At 52.3% G+C, this 21,083-nt stretch overlaps 1 protein-coding gene across 1 annotated transcript; it reads right to left on the bottom strand.

Moving 5' to 3' along the window:
* Window positions 1-1,181: 1,181 nt before the first annotated feature.
* Window positions 1,182-19,582, bottom strand: LOC135912720 (uncharacterized). The gene is made up of 3 exons (XM_065445240.2): window positions 18,952-19,582; window positions 11,838-12,330; window positions 1,182-1,523 (listed from the first exon to the last, which is right to left on the bottom strand). Exons 1-3 carry the CDS (start codon window positions 19,300-19,302, stop codon window positions 1,267-1,269), a joined length of 1,101 nt encoding a protein of 366 aa, XP_065301312.1. The 5' UTR covers window positions 19,303-19,582; the 3' UTR covers window positions 1,182-1,266.
* Between the last annotated feature and the right edge of the window lie 1,501 nt (window positions 19,583-21,083).

Genomic DNA, 21,083 nt, shown 5'->3' with positions numbered 1-21,083 from the left:
GAAACTTTGTTGTGAACGCCTGCAGAACGGTTAGCCTTCCCCTGTTAGGGAGGCGTTACAGTGACGCAGCCATGACGTCTTCGCGGCGTGTGGCGCCTCTACTTCGGCCGCGGCCGCACTATTCCGTTTGGTCGACCGCGCCTGCCCCTCTTTTGGGGTGGCAGCCTCCCTCCGGTTTCGCTCGGTCGTTGCCTTTCGAGGGCCGCCGAGATCTGCTGGACGGCCTGGGTTTGTACATCTTGGTCATAGCATCTCGTTGCAGCCTCGAGCCGCGGCTGGATCGTTGTTATTGTTGCAGCTTCATGCGGATTCTTAGCACAGTCCCAAAGGATGTGAGCTGCAGTGGCTCTTTCCTTTCGGCACACACAACACAGATCACTTTCATAAACACTTGGACACACGTGCCTCATCAGCACCGGGGTGAATAACGACCCCGTTTGAAGTTGTCGAGTCAATTTTTTTCAATTGACTATGCAGGGCGTTTACAGGAACCGGAAAGAAAAAAACGATCGAGCCCGCTCAGGTTTGTCTGTCGCGCTCGCGTAGTCGCTCACGCTGAGCGAAGGTGTCGAGTCAGGCTCGGCCACCCAGACCGCACGGTGTATAGGTTGGCCCAACCCGATCGATTTGCGCGCGTGTAAACGCGGCCAGATCAGGTCGCTGGTTCGCGGCCTTTAACCGGACGCAGCCTATTGGCAACAATCTCTATACGCTTCAGGTACGACGTTCGTGTGAACGCTGTCGAGTCGAATCGGGTGGGTCCGAGCCCGAACTTCTAACTCGACCCGGCCTCTGTCGGGTCGAGTGAGAAGCCGCGGTGTAAACGTATATAGGTAAAGACAGTATAGGGTGGGTCCAAATTTACAAATTTTATAACTCACTACGTCATCAGACCGACGTCACGCCTGCGCATCGCACTTCATCCCGTCATAGCCATTCAAAGGCTGTTTATCTCCCTCCAGCTCGCACCTCCGCTCATCTTAACTCTTTCTTCGTTCAAACAGCGAAAGACTGGAATCATCTATCTGCTGAAGCGGTGCACCACTCCAGTCATTCCTCGTTCAAGGCATTCCTTGAAAATATGATCTAAATATGGCCCACCCCTCATGTAAAACCCCAAATGGGGTATTTGAGGTACCAATAAGTAAATAAATAAATAAATAAATAAATAAATAAACAGGTCGCGGAAAGTTCGTGCGAGAATTTATTGCCGCTGGTTCTGCAGAAAGGTGGGGGTTTGCGCGCGGCGGACGGCGGATCGCTTCGCTAATCTTGGGGCACCAGGATGAGGACCAGGGTGGAGGTGTAACCGGGCAGGCCCTTGAGCAGCAGGTGCTGCATCTGCGGCGCGAGCCCGGCGTTGGTGATGGGCTGCGACATGACGATGGGCGCCGGCGTGCCGACGAGCGCGGGCGAACCCGAAATGCCCTGGACGCCCGGCGCCCCACCCTGCAGGGTCTCCATGGCCTGGAGCAGGGGCTTCGACGCGCGGGACGCCGGCATGAGGGCGTTGAAGGTGCTTTCTGCGCGCAGAACCGAAGGGAAAAGCCGTTGAGCAAAGGTGGCCGGATTAATCACGTAAGGTTAACATTGCGTTACGTAATTTCTGTAACGGAGATTTGGAGCCGTAAGTGCGTGCAGAACCGAAGGGAAAAACGGTTGAGCAAAGGTGGCCGGGTTAATCACGTAAGGTTAACATTGCATTACGTAATTTTTGTCACGGAGATTTGGAGCCATAAGTGGTGCTAGTGCTACGCGACACATTCAACGACACAAATAAAGAAAAACGTGACTACCACTCTTGCTCGACGCCCCCCACCCTCCCCCCCTCCCCTCCTGGAAATTTTCACACACCCCTAATTTCGGTTCCTGGGGTTCCTCAAGTCAAGCGATATTGTTAGTTAGTTAGTTAGTTAGTTAGTCAGTCAGTCAGTCAGTCAGTCAGTCAGTCAGTCAGTCAGTCAGTCAGTCAGTCAGTCAGTCAGTCAGTCAGTCAGTTAGTTAGTTAGTTAGTTAGTTAGTTAGTTAGTTAGTTAGTTAGTTAGTTAGTTAGTTAGCTGGTTAGTTAGTTAGTTAGTTAGTTAGTTAGTTAGTTAGTTAGTTAGTTAGTTAGTTAGTTAGTTAGTTAGTTAGTTAGTTAGTTAGTTAGTTAGTTAGTTAGTTAGTTAGTTAGTTAGTTAGTTAGTTAGTTAGTTAGTTAGTTAGTTAGTTAGTTAGTTAGTTAGTTAGTTAGTTAGTTAGTTAGTTTGGGTTTAATGGCACAAAGGCAACTAAGGCCATGCTGCGCCAGTCACAAGACAAAATAAAACGGAACGTTAGAGCAGGTAAACCTGCATTACACTATAGTTGGCGTAAATAACCAGCTTTTTTTCTAAAAAGTCGAACAGGTTGGCAAATGGCACTAAGGGATCATCTGCTAGTAATAGGGCTGGGTGTAATGGAGCTTGCAAATTATACAGGCTGTGTAAAAACCTCCGTCTCAGTGTGTCGATGTGTGGACATGTTATTAGGATGTGCATGACTGCAAGAACTTCGTTGCATTTTTCTCAAGTTTGCGGGTTTTCTTTTCGGAGAAGGAAATTGTGCGTCATATGTGTGTGTCCAATTCGAAGTCGACACAAGATCACCTCGTAGAACCGTTGCTGGTGACTGCATGATTTCCGCTAGCCAATTACGGGTTTAATTAGACGTAGCTTGTTGCTTAAACAATTGTCCCGATCTCGTTGCCATACTGACGTCAAGGCCTTCCGAATCGCATTGACACTGTCTTTGTATGGAAGTGCTGTATTTTGAATGTTTTTGTACGCTGCCATTGATGCGCATCTATCCGCTGCTTCGTTACCCAATATCTCAACAAGGCTTGGTACCCAGCGATATCACGCAAGTAGTAATGAACACTTAATTGTACACTCAATACATTGTAATACAACAATGTAAATAAATAACATAACGGCCAATAGTTTCTAAAAATAAAATATACTACGGATATAGTACGATCGAAACACAATTAGAAATACAGACACGGTGTTTTGCGTACGTTACCTGCCTCTGTCCTGAGCGCTGTTTGCCTCCCTGTGTTGCCTTGACACCAGCCAGCGCCTTTGCTGGCAGTGTTTTTTCTAGCCCATGCCACACGTTTAAAGGCAAGAACGCATCTGTCTTTCTGCCCATCCCTCGTTATCTGTTACACTGTTGTCAATGCTTATTGAGAGGCATACCAAAGTAAGGCTTCGGTCCAGGCACGTACCCAGGGGGGGGGCCCGGGGGGGCCCGGGCCCCCCCCGAAATCAAGTGGCATACCCCCCCCCCCTCCCCACCCACGCCACCACTCCTCACACATTCTTAAATTCCTGTTTTTCCCTAACTGTATAGCACCTTTCGTGCAAAATTGGCAACTGGAAACAAAAATCGCAAGGAGTTGAGAAATTAAGCGATCTACTAAGGGAGAGCCAAGGCAACAACCAAGCTGCAAGCAAAAGCGAATAATAAAAAGTTAGCCGTTGTTTATGAGAATATTTATGGATCAACATCTTTTTATTTAAAAAGGAAGTAGAGAAAAGGCCGCCGGAAGTGGAGAACGATTACTTGTTTTGAATGACGCTTCTACAGCTATCGGTCGAACCGCCTCACGTAGCCACTTCTGTGCTGTGCTTATGCGGGTGTTTTTCTAACCTTTCGCAGTGAGCGCAGTACGTCTAGAATGGCAGAGTCCTGCGCTCTACGCGGTTATATGAGACTGGCGGCCGCACAGCGTTACGCAATTCGCGGAACTGTCAAAACTGATCAACAAGGCAAAAATAACTGATATTTGAAACTATAACATGAGAAAGACTGAAGAAGCCGTAAAAAATGAACGCAGCTTCAAATCAGTAAAAAAGAAACCTGGAATAGGACAAACCATGATGTATGCACTAAAAGATAAGAAGGATAATATCATCAGAAATCTCGAAGATATAGTAAAAGCAGCGGAAAAATTCTAAGCTGACCTGTATACAGTACCCAGAGGAGTCACGATAGTTCACTTAGAAACAGTAATGAACAGGATACAGAAACTCTCCTATAACTAGCGATGAGGTCAGAAGGGCCCTGCAAGACATGAAACGATGAAGAGCGGCAGGATAAGGTGGAATAACAGTCGATTTAATCAAAGATGGAGGAGACATAATGCTTGGAAAACTGGCGGCTCTTTATACGAAGTGTCTATCGACTGCAAGGGTCCCAGAAAACTGGAAGAATGCAGACATTATACTAATCCACAAAAAAAGGAGACGCTAAAGAATTGAACAATTATGGGACCATTACCTTGCTCCCAGTATTATATAAAATATTTACCAAAGTAATCTCCAATAGAATAAGGTTAACACTGGATTTTGTCAACGAAGGGAACAGGCTAGGTTCAGGAAGAGATACATTACAATGGATCACATCCATCTCATCAACCAGGTTATCGCAAAATCTGCAGAGTACAAAAGCCTCTCTATGTGGCTTATATAGATTACGAAAAGGCATTTGATTCAGTAGAGATACCAGCAATCTTAGAGGCACTACGTAATCGAGGAGTACAGAACGCTTATGTAAAAAGCTTGGAAAATATTGCTACATGCGTGAGGTATCTGTTTGTTTGAACGAGGCGCTTAGGCGCCATCACTCCAGAAAAGAGAAGGAAGAACGAGCTGGGCTCGCGCTGTGAACCTAACCGGTCAGCGCTATTCTTTATCTAGAATCCCGTGTTCCGCCACTTTCGTGCAGGTTCCGGCTTTTCACGGTGCAGACGTTCTTAAGGATTTACGAATCACCACTGCGTCATTCCCAAATAATCTTTATTTCACAACCTGCGTTGCTTTTCGGTGTCATCTGGCCGCGACTACATAACCCGCAAATTATATTCGTGCAAAAATTACTTGACTCTTTGGGCGTGCGCATATGCGATGTTCTTCCTATTACCGACAGAGCTGTTGCCACGGATATTCAATTTGATGACATCTTTCCTAATAATGCAAAATTACTGCCACACGGTATTCTAGACGGTATATTACAAGATCACCTGAAAAACCTTCAAACAAACGTTGTAATTGCTACAGATGCTTCAAAATGTGAAGAAAAGTCAGGTGTAGGAATATTTTCCCCGATTCTCGATTGGACATTTTCTCTTCGGCTGCCAGATTTCATGCCGATTTTTTTAGCCGAATTCATGGCCGTGGTGCTGGCATTACGCAAATTAGGACCATCAATTACGTCAGCCGTGATAGTTACTGATTCTTTATCATTGTGCTCATCCCTTACTGCTTCTAGTGATTCTCGCGTGATGAGGACATTTCAATCATTGGTACCTGGTTACTTGAGAAGCGTGCGTTTGATTTGGGTGCCCGGCCATAAAGGACTAATCATTAATGAAATTGCAGACTCTCTAGCCAAGGCATCGATAAGTGGCCCGATTCTTCGATGCCAGAAGAGGCAACAGTGCCGCGAGGGACACCACGCCAGACCTGTCATGGTTATCAGGCACGCTAGACGTCTCCTGGAGAAGCGAAGAAGTTGACCTGGGGTCTGACCACAGCGTGATCGGCATTACAATCCGAGGCTTCCGATACCGGGCTGTGCTGGGGACGGCGCGGATCACAGATTGGGACAAGATGCGAAAGTTTACCCAAGAACAAGAGGCGTCCGAGGAAGAATCGGGACAAGCTGAAACACAAAGGACCTACACCGAATGGGCGAGGGACCAGAAGAAGGCCCTCGATAAATTTACCCAAGAAATCGCAACGACGTCGCAGACACCGTACGTGGACGCCAGACTGACCCACATGTGGGCGGCCCGGCACTCGTTAACGCGGCGGTGGAAACGTCAGAGACACAACAGAAAACTGGCCAAGCGCATAGCAGTCTTGAACAAACAGATCGCCGAGCACGCGGCCAAACTATGTAAGGAAAATTGGCTGAAGACCTGCGACGGCCTGCAGGGCAAGCTCTCGACGTGGAAGACGTGGTGTCTCTTGAGGCATCTGATCGACCCGCTGAGTAGCAAAACTGCGACCAATCGCAACCTCACCAAAGTATTGAACACGTACAAGGGAGACGGCCGCAGGCTCCTGGAAGACCTGAAGGCCAAGTACTTAAAGACAGAGAAGGGCCAGTACCCGGTGCCCGAGAGGTACGAAGGACCCGCCAACGAAGAACTGGACCGGCCGTTTACCATGACGGAACTGTGGACAGCGATAGATGACAGTAACAAGAGAAGTGCACCCGGCAGGGACGCCATAACTTACAAATTACTCGGTAACATGAGCGGTACAGCGGCCAGCGGCCTCCTAGAGCACATTAACGAAGCCTGGGAGAGCTCGCAGTTGCCGAAGGAATGCAAGGACGCCGAGGTCCGCTTCATTCCAAAGCCCGGAAAGGCCCTCACGATAGACAACATGCGGCCCATCTCCCTCACATCCTGCGTGGGGAAGGTGATGGAGCGCATGGTCCTTCGCCGGCTACAGAAGCACCTCGAAGAAACGGATCAGATGCCAGAGACGATGTACGGCTTCAGGCAACATCTCAGCACCCAAGACGTGATGCTCCAACTCCACGAACTGGTCGTCAAGCCGGCAACGAGGCACGCGCCGCGCGGGATACTCGCTCTCGACCTGAAGGGAGCATTTGACAACGTGTCCCACGCGAGCGTGTTGCAGAATCTGAACAAAACCCGGTGTGGCCGAAAGACATTTGGCTACATAAAAGATTTTCTGTCGAACCGAACGGCGACCATCAGGATAGGGGAAGAGAAGTCGGACCCTGTCGAACTCGGCGATAGGGGCACCCCTCAGGGATCGGTCTTGTCGCCCCTACTCTTCAATCTGGCCCTGCTGCCCCTGGCCGATCTACTCAAGCAAATTGAAGGCGTGGACCACGCGTTCTACGCCGACGATATTACGGTGTGGACGGCCCGAGCCGGATCCGATGCTTGGATGGAGGAAGTCTTGCAGCGGGCGGCAACGACCGTGCACGAGTACGCAAAGTCGTGCTGGACTGAGCTGCGCTCCCCAGAAATCAGAGCTGCTCATGATCCAACCGGGAAAATCCAAGAAGGAGCTGCCGCCGAACGTGACTATCACCATCGCCGGAACTACGATCAAGCCAACACAGCAGATTAGGATTCTCGGCCTACTACTTCAGAGCGACGGAAAGGCACAGGCCGCCATCACAAAAATCAAGACTTCAACCGAACAGATACTTGGTATGATTCGGAGGGTATCTAACAGAAACCGAGGACTTAAAGAGGACGATGCCATGCGCCTGGTACGCGCGTTCGTCGTGTCGCGGGTTACCTACGCCGCGCCGTATCTCCAGCTGACGAAGGCGAATAGGGACACCCTAAACACGATGCTTCGTAAGGCAACGAAACAAGCACTGGGCATGCCTATTTACTCGTCCACTCAAAAACTGCTAGACATGGGCGCCCACAACACTGTGGAGGAGCTCATCGAAGCCCACCTCTCTAATCAGAGAATCCGGCTCAGTCACACGGTGCACGGACGAGCCCTCCTACGCAAAATAGGATGGCAGATCGAGCCAGTACCCATCAAGATGGCCCTTCCGGAAGACTGGAAAACGATCATTCAGACAAAACCCCTTCCCCGGAACATGACGCCGGGCAAGGACGACGAGAGGCGCACCGCGCGAGCTAAAGCACTAGCCCGGAAACTGGAAGAGAACCCCAGGGTCCTCTACGCGGACGCCTCGCTCCGAAAACACAGTGACCGTGCCGCGGTGGTGGTTACATCAAAAGACAGGCTGATCGTCAGCGCGTCCCTGAAGACAACAGACCCCGCAGTTGCCGAAGAAGCGGCCGTGGCCCTCGCACTCGCACAGCCGAGCGTGGACACCGTAGTCACCGACTCAAAGACAGCCTACAGAAGCTTCCGCAGGGGGGGTAATCTCCTCCGCGGCCCGAGCCATTCTAGCCAAGCACAAGCCTCCGGGAAGAGCCATAGAGCTCGTGTGGGTCCCGGCTCACTCGCAGGTAGCAGGCAACACCATCGCCGACTACCATGCCCGAGAAATGTCGATCCGGGCCGAGCACGAGCCGGAAGAGCTACCGCACCCGGTTACCAGCTTTCGGGACATTACCCGGATGTACCGAGAGGAAAGGTGCAGACTGCCAGAACCGCACCCCAAACTCACCAGGCAACAACAGACGATCCTGCGTCGAGCGCAGGCGGGATCGCTTGCGCACCCCGTACTCATGAACCGCATGTACCCTGCGGAATACGATATGCTCTGTCCTTTTTGCAGAAGAGAAAAGGGCACCCTGCCGCACGTCTTGGCAGAGTGCACAGAGCTCAAGACCCCCCCTCCTCCCCTTCCCACCAACACCCCCAAACCCCAACCCCTTGAGCGATGGGAGACCTTGTTATCCAGCCCCGCCCTACCGATTCAGCTCGCACTGACGGACAGGGGCCAGGAGCTGCTGGAAACATATGGGTCCCGTAACTAGGGAACCACCCCGTCTGGTGCCTGCGTGCACCACCGATTTATTTCGGGCCCAGCAAATGTTGCTTCATCATCATCATTCCTTGCTGCCCTTTGACTGCTTATGTAACTGCAGCTAGATTTCGCAGGAGTATCATTATACAGTCAATATCAGGCTCCGCAATTACTAACTCTGTGGATTACGGACATCTCCTGCACCCTTGGAACAGAAATTTTTGCCGAACACGGAAAATTGAAGTGTCCATCACGAAGCTGCGCTGCCGTATACCTGCATTGAACTTCTACCTCCACAGGTCTGGTCTGGTCCCCTCCCCATTATGCTCATTCTGTGGCGAAGCGGAGACAATCGATCATTTCTTGTTTTCTTGCAGACGTTTTTCTATTATAAGAAAACGACTACTCGAAATCCCGCTTCGCTCTATTGGTCTGACTTTATCAGTGCCTGTGATCCTATCTTTTGGAGATAGGATCACAGGCACTATCCTATCTCTCCATTGTTGGGTTCAGCCACAGAAATGTTTGCTTGGCGATCCAAAATTACCTCATCGAAACTAATCGATTTCCATGTTAGATTGATCGTTCTCCTTCCCAACCATAGCTTTCTTTTATTTCTTATCTTTTATTAATTATTATTGTTATTATTATTATTATCTTATACCCGGTTTTCATATGATTATTTCCTTTTTTTCTCCAAGCACAAAACGTTTACTTTTAAACTCACACGCCCAAATTGTTAACTCCCTTGTTATCATTATTATTTTAGGCACCTAATTAAACCGCCCGATTCTTGGCCAATCCCCCACTGTGGGTATGTGCCACGGCCACTCAGGACAACAACAACAACAACAGCTGCAACCGTTGTTGTCGGTATAATCTGTAAATAGTTTCTCGTCTTAATGACTCGTCTTTCGCGTTAGAATATCTACGAGGTTCTACAGCTACCTTATTCTACACAAGAAAAGCAGTGAGATACCTATAGAGAAAAGGGTCAGACAGGGAGACATTTCTCCAAAGCTATTTTCTGCGTGCTTAGAAGAATTCAAGCTATTAAACTGGGAAGGCTTAGGAGTAAAGATCGACGGCAAATATCTGAGCAACCTTCGGTTTGCTGATGACATTGTTCTATTCAACAACAATGCAGACGAGTTACAACAAATGATTGGTGACCTTAACAGAGAGAGTGTAAGAGTGGGGTTGAATATTATTATGCAGAAGATGAAGATAATGATAAATAGCCGGGCAAAGGAACAAGAGATCAGGATGGCCAGTCGGCCACTAGAGACTGTGAAGGAGTACGTTTACCTAGGTCAATTAATCAGAGGGAACCCTGATCATGAGAAGGAAATTCACGAAAGAATAAAATAGGTTGGATCACATACGGCAGACATTTCCAGCTCCTGACTGGAAGCTTACCATTATTATTGAAAAGTAAGGTGTGCAATCAGTGCATTTTGCCAGTGCAAAATGTCCAGTGCCAATGCATTTGCCAGTGCATTTCCCAGTGCATTTTGCCAGTGCATATGGGGCAGAGACTTGAGAACAAGTTAAGGACCACGCAAAGAGCGATCGAACGAAGATTGCTAGGCATAACGTTAAGAGAGAAAGAGAGTGGTTTGGATCAGAGATCGAACGGCTATAGACGATATTCTAATTGACATCAAGAGGAAAAAATGTAGCTGGGCAGGTTATTTAATGCTCCGGTTAGATAACCATTGGACCATTAGGGTTACAGAATGGGTACCAAGAGAAGGGAAACACAATCGAGGACGACAAAACACTAGGTGGAGCGATGAAATTAGGAAATTCGCGGGCGCTAGTTGGAATCGGTTGGCGCAGGACAGGGGTAATTGGAGATCGCAGGGAGAGGCCTTCGTCCTGCAGTGGACATAAAACAGGCTGATGATGATGATGATGATTGTGGTGGTGATGACGATGATGATGATGACGACGACGATGATGATGATGATGATAATGGAGGTGGTGGGCCCCCCCCCCGAAAAAAAATCCTGGGTACGTGCCTGCTTCGGTCTATATTACAGCGGCGTGTTGCGTCTCCTTCGTCCCGTCCCCTAGCTCAATACACCCCCTGCAACCAGCCTTCATTCTGACATGGGAGTGAGTTAAGTAAAAGACGTTTCTCGGAGACAGCACGCTTCATGTACAGGCGCCTTAGCTTGCGGATTTCCGGGACTGCGTTTCCCCTCACAAGGTGAGGAGAAATGCAGCTCCGGGCGCCGTAGTCTCGAGCTATTTACTTTCCTCACACGTTCTTTCGGTAATGACTTCAAAATGGCGCTGAGACAGCCTCGACAGAGAGTTTAACGCACGGGTCCATAACACGGTTGGATTCGTGAGCGGCAGTTGTCGATGGACTCACTATTACGAGGGAGCAAAAGTGTTCTTGCTCGGTGTTTCTGCGTTTCATTATCTTCTCTGTGTTTTTGATGCCGTTACTGCCGGTGGCATGAAGAGCGCCTAAGCAAGGTTGAGTAATTATATTAATAAGTCCCGCTTCTTACTTGATGCTAGAAATGAGTTATGCGATGCTTCCTCGCTCACGTGGTGCAGATACCTGTAGGCTGAGCAACTTAAGTGCGTCCTGCATTTGTACGCCTAGCCAATTTCGCAAATCACATAAAGATTTCGCTTCTCCAATTATGTAACAAATATGTTTTGCTCCCCAGCGTATAGGTTCGCAAATGGAGACACGGTCCACCTTTCTCGGTACTTTGACGAATTTGTGATGCGATCGCATTTGTCAATCCAAACGTGCAAGCTAGGAGTCAAAAACGTAACTGCGTGTTTAGCTATGTGAAAGTGGCTAGACTGGTTCTCAGCAGCGCTCTCTGTGTGGGCACGGTCGCAACAAGTCGAATGGTATCGCGAAGTTACTAAACTCGTCGCTGCCGAGCACCCTGGACCGAAGAGGTGCATGCGGAAAGGAAATAAACAATAGGACAGAGCACCGCATCACGCAGACGGCCACTGCAAGTCAACTCTCCGTGAATCCCTTCCTTTCGCTTTTTCGCTCGCGGAACCGGCCCAACAGGTGACCTCCAAGACTGGGCATATTGCCAGGGAGTGTTTAGTTCCTGGTAGTTTTTAATCGATGCGCACTTATTCGGATGCCGTGTCGGAGCTCTGCGTGCAGAGTGGAAACACTAAAACCCACCCTGCGCTCTGATGTCATCGCGTGTTGGGCCCATACGCTTGGCTTCGAATGATCTCCACAAATTCCTTCCTCCATGCTCATTTCCTTTCTCTCTTATGCCTAATCAACGCCAACGCACAGACAAGGTCCCGGACGCCGTTATCGGCCTGTACACTCGCGCAACAAATACTGCACGGTGTGTACTCACGTGACTTTTGCTGCGAAATTTGAGGGCTGCTGGACATGAGGCTGGCGCTGAGCAGTCCCAACTGCGGGTTGGACGACACCGATCCGGTCAGCGTGTTCATCATTCCCATCTGGCTGGAACCGCCCAGCTGACCCATGCCCAGCAGCTGGCCCGAGCCCTGCTGTGCCAGCATGCGGTTCTGCTGCTGATTCTGCAGAGCGGCCAGCAAGCTGGACTGCTGACCGAGCACGTTGGACTGCTGTACGCCCAGCAAACTGGACCGCTGATTTCCCAGCAGGTTGGCGGCTGCCTGTTGCTGCGCCAGAAGGTTGTTGTACTGCTGCTGCTGTTGCTGCTGCCCCTGTTGCATTCCCATGCCGAGATTGAGGCCGAGGGACATGTTTCCGGGAGGCATTCCTATCGTGGCTTGTCCCATGAGAGTAGGTGAGCTCTGTTGCATGCCGCTGATGGGTTGCTGGAGCCCTTGGAAACCCTGTAGGCTACCCAGCGATCCCTGCCGTGGCAAATTGAAGAACAAAAACGGTAGACATCAGACGAACGACGCACCATTGCACAGTACTCGGAACCAATCACGATTTCTCCAAGTTACAAAATACGGTCATTGGTCCAACAGTTCAGTTCCCATCACACAGCACATCGCAAACCCACAGGGTCACCACCATTAAACGACCTCACCCAGCGCTTCTCGGAAAGAGTTGTTAGAAAGTATGCTCGGATTAAAAGAGGGCGCCCGTACCACAAACAGGTAAAGGCGATGTGCAGTATAGCTTAGTCAGTTTTTTTTTTCCTTGAGTTCACGTCACTCTTAGTGAAAACTTATATTTCTTTTGAGAAAAGGTTTATTGGCGGCTCCTAATGTAACGGCACAGCAACCGGGAACGGCGAAGCAGCCCGAAGCACTGTCCAAACGGACGCCAGCAATCAACAGCGCGAGCCGAGACGAGCCGCGCGTTGGCGATGCGGCTGTGCCGCGAGGCGCGTCTTCTTCTTCACAATCTCCCCCCGGACAGAAAGAGCCATCCTGGCGCCTTAAGAATCGGGAGGCAGAGGGTCGTGGTAGGGCTTGAGACGAGAGACGTGGACAATGTCGCGTCCACGCCGGCGCAAGTCTTCAGGTGGTGACAGGGGCTCAATGACAAAATTCGCCGGGGATGTTTGCTCCAAGACTCGGTAAGGCCCTTCGAATTTTGGGACGAGTTTCGAGGAAAGCCCCGGCGTTTGGAAAGGGACCGACAACCACACAAGAACGCCTGGAGCGTAGGTCGTGCTTGGATGCGTGTCGAGGCGGTTTTCTTTCTGGCGCTGCTGTTGCTCTGCCGTAAAGGAGCGCGCTAGCTGGCGGCATTCTTCGGCTTGTCGGGCGACGTCGGAAACAGGTAGACACTCGGAGGCGTCAGGACGGTATGGAAGGAGCGTGTCGATGGTATGCGTAGGCTCGCGGCCATACAGGAGGAAGAAAGGGGAAAATCCCGTAGTGGCCTGGATCGCGGTGTTGTACGCGAACGTGATGAATGGAAGGATGCGGTCCCAGTTACCATGATCAGACGCCACGTACATAGAGAGCATATCACCAAGTGTGCGGTTAAATCGCTCTGTGAGCCCGTTAGTCTGTGGATGGTATGCCGTGCTTGTCCGATGAATAATATGGCATTCCGAAAGCAAACTTTCGACGACTTCGGAGAGGAAGGCGCGACCTCGATCGCTGAGGAGTTCCCGAGGTGCGCCGTGTCGAAGCACGAAGCGATGTAGGACGAAAGAGGCTACATCCCGCGCTGTAGCACTTGGTAAAGCAGCAGTTTCGGCGTAGCGTGTCAAATGATCAATAGCAACGACGATCCACCGATTGCCGTCTGGTGTCATAGGAAGCGGGCCGTATAGGTCGATGCCGACGCGATCGAAGGGTGTGGCAGGGCACGGGAGCGGCTGCAAGGCACCAGATGGGCGTAAAGGCGGCGATTTGCGGCGTTGACAGTCAAGACAGCACCGAACAAACTTGTGTACAAAATTGTACATGCCGCGCCAGTAGTAGCGGTGGCGAATTCGTTCGTACGTCTTGAAGACCCCGGCATGGCCACACTGCGGATCGTTGTGGAAAGCGGCACATATTTGAGACCGTAAGCTGCGGGGAACCACCAGAAGCCACCGACGACCATCAGGAGTGTAATTGCGTCGGTGCAGCAGCTGGTCACGAATGGCAAAATGAACGGCTTGGCGTCGGAGGGTTCGGGATACAGGGATGGTCGACGATCCAGAAAGATAGTCGAAAAGAGAAGCGACCCACGGGTCACGACGTTGTGCGGTTGCAAAGGAGTCCATGTCGAGAGATGACACGGAATGTGCGGAAGTTGTTGCGCAGGTCGAGTCTGGAGGTAAAGGTGAACGAGACAAGGCATCTGCGTCGGAGTGTGTGCGTCCACTGCGGTAGACGACGCGAATATCGTACTCCTGGATGCGTAGTGCCCAACGGGCTAGGCGGCCAGTGGGATCTTTCAAGTTGGCGAGCCAACAAAGCGCATGGTGATCTGTGACCAAGTCGAATGGGCGCCCGTACAGATATGGTCGGAACTTGCCAAGTGCCCATACTAAAGCCAAGCACTCTTTTTCGGTCACGCTGTAATTGGCCTCAGGCTTCGTCAGTGTGCGACTCGCATAGGCGACTACATATTCGGGGGAGCCCGCCTTTCGTTGGGCGAGTACGGCGCCGAGACCGACCCCGCTGGCATCTGTATGTACTTCAGTTGCAGCTGACGGGTCAAAATGGCGAAGAATAGGTGGGGAGATGAGAAGACGACGCAGCGTAGCAAAGGCGGAGTCACATGCAGGGGACCAGCAGGAGAGGGCGGCGTCACCGCGTAGAAGCTGAGTCAATGGCGCCATGATCGATGCGAAATTTCGAACAAAGCGCCGGAAATATGAGCATAGGCCCACGAAGCTTCGAAGTTCTTTGATGGTCTGAGGCTTCGGAAACTCAGCGACTGCTCGAAGTTTTGCAGGATCGGGTAGAACGCCGTGCTTGGACACAACGTGGCCTAAAATGGTGAGCTCTCGCGCGGCGAAGCGGCACTTCTTGAGGTTGAGTTGAAGGCCAGCGTTCGTTAGACAGGTCAAAACTTGTCTAAGGCGGAGCAGGTGAGTAGGAAAATCAGGCGAGAAAACCACGACATCGTCGAGGTAACACAGACATATAGACCACTTGAGGCCACGCAGCGTGTTGTCCATGAGTCGTTCAAAGGTGGCAGGGGCGTTACAAAGCCCGAAAGGCATCACCTTAAATTCATATAAACCGTCAGGTGTGATGAACGCGGTTTTCTGGCGATCGGCCGCCGCCATGGGGACCTGCCAGTACCCTGAACGTAAGTCAAGGGACGAGAAAAATTCTGCGCCCTGAAGACTGTCGAGGGCGTCATCGATGCGCGGCAAAGGATAGACGTCTTTGCGCGTTACCTTGTTTAACCGACGGTAGTCGACGCAAAAGCGAATAGACCCGTCCTTCTTGCGAACGAGAACGACAGGAGATGCCCAGGGACTGTGCGAAGGTTGAATAACATCACGGCGCAGCATATCTTCGACTTGGGTGGTAATGACACGACGCTCTTCGGCAGAGACGCGATATGGTCGTTGACGTAACGGCTGATGTGAACCGGTGTCAATGTAGTGCTGCACTTCCGACGTGCGGCCCAGGTGAGGTTGTGAAACGTCGAATGAACTTCTAAATTTGTGCAGGAGATCAAGAAGGTCGGCGCGTTCGGCAGGTGTAAGGGTATCGGCGATGGCATGCGAGAACGCAACCCTGGACGTTTCTTCAAGCGCGGACATCGAAGATGCTTGGCCGGGGTCGACGTCAAAAGAGTCTCCAGGGACGTCAACCAAAGACGAAGAGTCGAGGAGTTCCACGAAGCCAAGGCATTCACCAACGAGCAACGTAAGAGGCGCACAGAGGGGATTGTAAAAGTAGAAATTGCCGCAGCCGCCAGCCATGTCAAGCGTCGCGAAGGGTAGTGGGAGAGATTTACGGCTCATGAAGACGTCGGACGGCGTGAAGAGGACCGTTGCATCAGCGATGGCATCGCAAAAGACGGGGACGAGGGCGAAGGAGCCAGGTGGAATATCTGTGTCCTCGCGCACGGTAAGTTTAGAAGGGCGGTCGCAATCTTCGTCCAAGGGTGCGTCACAAGGGGAAAATTCGACTTCGGCGCGTGCGCAGTCGATCACGGCTTTATGACTGGATAAGAAGTCCCATCCGAGGATGACGTCATGCGAGCAGGTGGGAAGAACAATACACTCGACGATGTAAACAATGCCGTGAATAAGCACACGTACAGTACAGGCTGCGTGCGGAGTGACGGGCTGCGCGCTTGCCGTACGAAGCGACAGTCCAGAAAGCGGCGTGGTCACCTTGCGCAGCGAACGGCACAGTTTGGCGGCTATCACAGAAACGGCTGCGCCGGTATCCACAAGAGCGAATGTAGGAACACCTTCTACACAAATTTCGACCACGTTAGCAGGAGAGGCGCGAGGACTTTGACAGTTCGAATGGGGCGCAGTTCTTGCCTCTTGAACTGCGACGTTCAGTTTTCCTGGTCAGGTGGTGCGGGTCGCCGACGCATTGGGGAGAGCGAGCGTCGGCGAGGGGATGGCGAGCGACGCGAAGGAAATTCTGGGATGTCAGCACGAGCATACGATTGGGGGGAAGGAGCGGCGTATTGGCGAAATGGCTGGCTGCCGTACTGGAAGGGCCGCGAGGCGTCGCCGAACGCGTGAGGACGACGGCGGCAATATCGGGCGACGTGTCCGGGAGTGCAGCAAGAATAACAGATGGGTCGGTTGTCAGGTGTCCGCCAAGGATTAGCTCGCGGTGCGGTCCAAGATGTAGCATGGGCTTCCGGTGGCAGCGGTTGGGACTGGGTCGTGAAAGACGCCGGTGGAGGCCTGCGTACTGCCTGGGCGTACGTAAGAGGCGCGGCCACAGGCAGGACTGGCTGCGCATAGGTGATAGGCGTGGCGACAGGCTGCACTGCCCGCGTAGAGTTGAGATTCACGGCTGCAGGCGGCTGATGTGGTGCGGAAGGGACAACTTGGGCGACCTCTTCAGAAATGAGGGTGCGGAGCGTGTTTGGAAGACGGGAGGTGGGCTCCTGAGTGAAGGGGACTAAAGAAAGTTGGCGGGCAACTTCCTCACGCACAAAGTCCTTGACCCGCTGAAAGAATGAGGATGGGTCGTACATGTTGTCAAGGCTCGCCAACAAGTCGTCGCTTCCCAAAGGACGCCGAGTCGAAGCGCGTTGCTTCCTCAACTCATCGTAACTTTGGCACAGGCTGACAACTTCAGACACAGTGCGCGGATTCCTGGCTAGGAGCATCTGGAATGCGCCGTCATCGATGCCTTTCAGTATATGGCGAATTCGCTCAGCTTCGGGCATTGCGGCGTTGACTCGTTTACAAAGGTCCACGACGTCTTCGATGTAGCTTGTGAACGTTTCCGCCGTCTGCTGTGCTCGGGCGCGCAAGCGCTGTTCGGCACGGAGCTTGCGAACAGCGGGTCGGCCGAACACTTCCGTAAAGGTTGTCTTGAAGACTGACCATGTGGGCACGTCACTTTCGTGGTTGTGAAACCACAGTTGGGCAACACCAGCCAGATAAAAGATGACGTGAGTTAACTTTGCGGGATCATCCCACTTGTTGTGTGCGCTCACTCGTTCATACGACGCAAACCAGTCTTCAACGTCTTCGTCGTCTGCACCGCTGAAGACCTTGGGGTCCCGTTGTCGTGGAACGCCGGTGCAGGTGACGGACTGTGGCGTCGGCGCCGTTTGGGAGGAGCTGTCGGTCATGGCGGGTGGTAGCGTTCGTGATCTCAGCTCCAGGGTTTCAAGCGACGGGGTTTGAGTCCCAGCACCTCCACCAATTGAGAAAAGGTTTATTGGCGGCTCCTAATGTAACGGCACAGCAACCGGGAACGGCGAAGCAGCCCGAAGCACTGTCCAAACGGACGCCAGCAATCAACAGCGCGAGCCGAGACGAGCCGCGCGTTGGCGATGCGGCTGTGCCGCGAGGCGCGTCTTCTTCTTCACACTTTGTTATAATTAACTTGAAACTTCTCGGCTGAAAAGTTCGAACAAGGCAAAGGGTTCTCAAGCAGATGGAGATGAAAAAACACTAGCCGGACAAGGAAAGCCTCAGCCTGGAGCTAACGTTACGGCATGAGGAGTTGCCTTTGACGAGACTAAGCCGAATCCTTTTCTCAAAGCATTGTCTCCCGGCTGGCTTGCTACGTGGGCTTAAAAGGTGACCTCAGGGACAGAACGTCATGGCCACGTAGCCACCGCGACAGGCGTATGAGAATTATTGGACGAGTACAATTACAGCGAAGATGTCTATGGCTAGGATCTGGCGGATCGCTTCCGCGCTTAGGCCAACAATTTTTCATACGTGGGCCGATCCCGAAGATGGTGCAATACCGGGCCGACCCGCGGCGGAGGTGACGCAGGCGTTAAGCACTCCCCATACGTGGGCCGATCCCAAAGGTAGTGCAATGCCGGGCCGACCCGCGGCGGAGGCGCCGGTTCGTCATTAAGGGGCCCACATACACAGCTTCGCTGGTCATCCTTCACAGAGTGGCAGGGCCCTGAGTTTTTATAAGCTCATTCCCTCTGCCCCTTCTGCGTGCTTTGCCGTCTACTGGCTTCGTACGAAAATTTCAGGTCAACCCAGCTGATATTTTCCTGAACTCTGCGGGCAGTCTGTTTGGGAGAGGGGGGGGGGGAACGATGCACGAAAGAAGACCACACATTGCGGAACTAATAATAATATTTGGGGTTTTGCGTGCCAAAACCACTTTCTGATTATGAGGCACGCCGTAGTGGAGGACTCCGGAAATTTTGACCACCTGGGGTTCTTTAACGTGCACCTAAATCTAAGTACACGGGTGTTTTCGCATTTCGCCCCCATCGAAATGCGGCCGCCGTGGCCGGGATTCGATCCCGCGACCTCGTGCTCAGCAGCCCAAACACCATAATTGCGGAACTACTTCAAAATAGAAAAAGTATCGGCTGAATTGGGGAAAAGTATGAACCAACTGGGGCAGCTAAGAACCGTCGTGCGATTGAAAAGTTACCTGCAAACCCGAAAGCAAGGCGCCCAGGGAGGCCTGCTGCCCGCCGAGACCTCCGGCCTGCTGAAGCAGAGCGGCCTGCTGCAGCTGGGCTAGGTTCGGCTGCTGCTGCTGCTGCTGCTGCTGCTGCTGCCCCATGCCGAGCATGCCCTGCTGCTGCATGCGCTGCATGTTCTGCAGCGCACTGACGGACGGGAAGATGGGCCGGGCCCCGCCCCGGTTCAACCTCTCCCGGCTCAGGTTCACAACGACGGTGGTGGAAGGGGCGCGGCCGAACGGCACGCTTCCGGGCGAAGGCGTAGGCGAGCCCGCAGGCGTTGGTCCGCTATGCTGGGCGGCCACCTGGTTCTGCATGGTCGGGCCTGGGGGAGAACTTGCGCGTTACGACGCTTCACCTGTAGCCGCTCCCCGCGATCTTTTTTTGCTTGGTCTTGCGCGAGGACCCGGCGGCAGGAGTGTCCGGCGGCGCGGTCTCGGAGAAAGCGTGCGGTGGGGGTCCGCTTCTCGACTACCGCTGCGGATCTGCTGCCCGGGGCGTCAGTGGAACGGAACCTCGGATCCGCCGTCCGACCTTCAGCGAATCTTGTTCCAATCTGGGTGCGTCGTCTGTGCACGTGCTGCACGCTGTCGAATCGCCGCTCGCTTCACTTCGTCGTCGTCGTCCCCTTTGGGACACCGCTCTCGGCCTGCAACAGTCTCCTGAGGTGGTTTTCGGAGCTGTGGCTCTGGTGCTCTGCTGTTACTGAGAGAGAGACAGACAAACAGACAAAGAACTTTATTAATGGTCCTGAGGAACCGGCGTTAGGGTACCTCCCTTTTCAGGGAGTCCCCGTAGCCGTCGCGGGCCGCACCCATGTCGGGGTCGGAAGATCGTGGTCCTCCGCCCTGTCGCAGGCCCTCTGGACAGCCCGTAGTTGCTCTGAGCGGTCGCCGCTCTTAAGGGCTGCCTCCCAGTCGGTTAGAGTGGTTAGCGATGAGCTGCGTAACGCAGGGCATTGCCAGAGCATATGGGACAAGGAGCAGTACGCCTCCCCACAGTCTGGACAGCGGGGTTCTACATTAGGCGCGAAGTGACTGAATCTGCCCCTGGAGGGAAATGACCCCGTTTGAAGCATGCGAAACGCCGACGATTGTGGTCTATTAAGTTTAGGGTGTGGTAGCGGAAAGGCCCGCCGAGCAAGTTGATAATGTGTCAAGAGAGAAAGAGCAAGGACAGGGAAGGCAGGGAGGTCAACCAGACGAGCACCCGGTTTGCTACCCTACATTGGGGGTGGGAGAAAGGGGAATGGAAAGAGGGGAAGAAAGGGAGGGTGTAAGCACAGAGTGCGTGTGGGAGGGACACCATAAACGGTCTCTTAAGCCGGTGCACTTCAAGTATTGTACTAGTGCACGAATCGCTTTTCGTGCCAGTGACGGGTGTGGCCACGGTCAGAGTATCCTTGACTCGCTGAATGGTCTTGAGTCCATTCGGTGCAAAGTTGCCTGCAGAGAGTGGCGTCGTACGTCGTAGTGAGGGCAGGTACGCAATAGGTGCTCGATGGTTTCCTCGCACCCACAGGAGTCGCACATCTAAACAGGACTGCATGCATTTATGTGACGCCATTTTGCTAGTCATTTTTCTGCGCATAAGCCTTGCGCAATGTCCCTGTGGAAGAAAGAAACATGTATATATGGTCGGTACTATCTATATGTCTATGTTTTTCAGCGCTTGCGTTTCTGGTATTAGCATTATAGAAAAATTCCAGCAGTACTCATCTCAGGATAAATGTCGACGTTCATGCGATTGGCGTTGGGGCAGCGCAGAGACTCACCGCATTGCCGGCGTGGAGACGCGTTAAGTATGAAGCCATGCGTGTATTCAGCCAGAGTTCCTTTCCCATTGAGTGTTCATTGAGTGTTCATTGAGGCATGATCCAGTGACCCGAGTTTATTCGACGGTTGGTTTCGAGCCCGGTGCTCTCAGCACTGCAGCCGAACGCTCTACCCATTAGACGATAGACTGCCCAGTGACCCAAGTTGGTGAGACAACGGTTTGATAAACAGAAATCGGGATGTGCCTTAAGTACGCTAAAAATGTTAATTGCATCGAAACATTCCGTATGCCTCGTACCTAATTGTACCACGTGCACATGTTG

The sequence above is a fragment of the Dermacentor albipictus genome, chromosome 9 (assembly GCF_038994185.2).
Source record: "Dermacentor albipictus isolate Rhodes 1998 colony chromosome 9, USDA_Dalb.pri_finalv2, whole genome shotgun sequence".
NCBI classification, from domain to species: Eukaryota; Metazoa; Arthropoda; class Arachnida; order Ixodida; family Ixodidae; genus Dermacentor; species Dermacentor albipictus.
The sequence above is the reverse complement of the archived record's forward strand: the minus strand, read 5'-3'. Positions and strand labels throughout refer to the sequence as shown.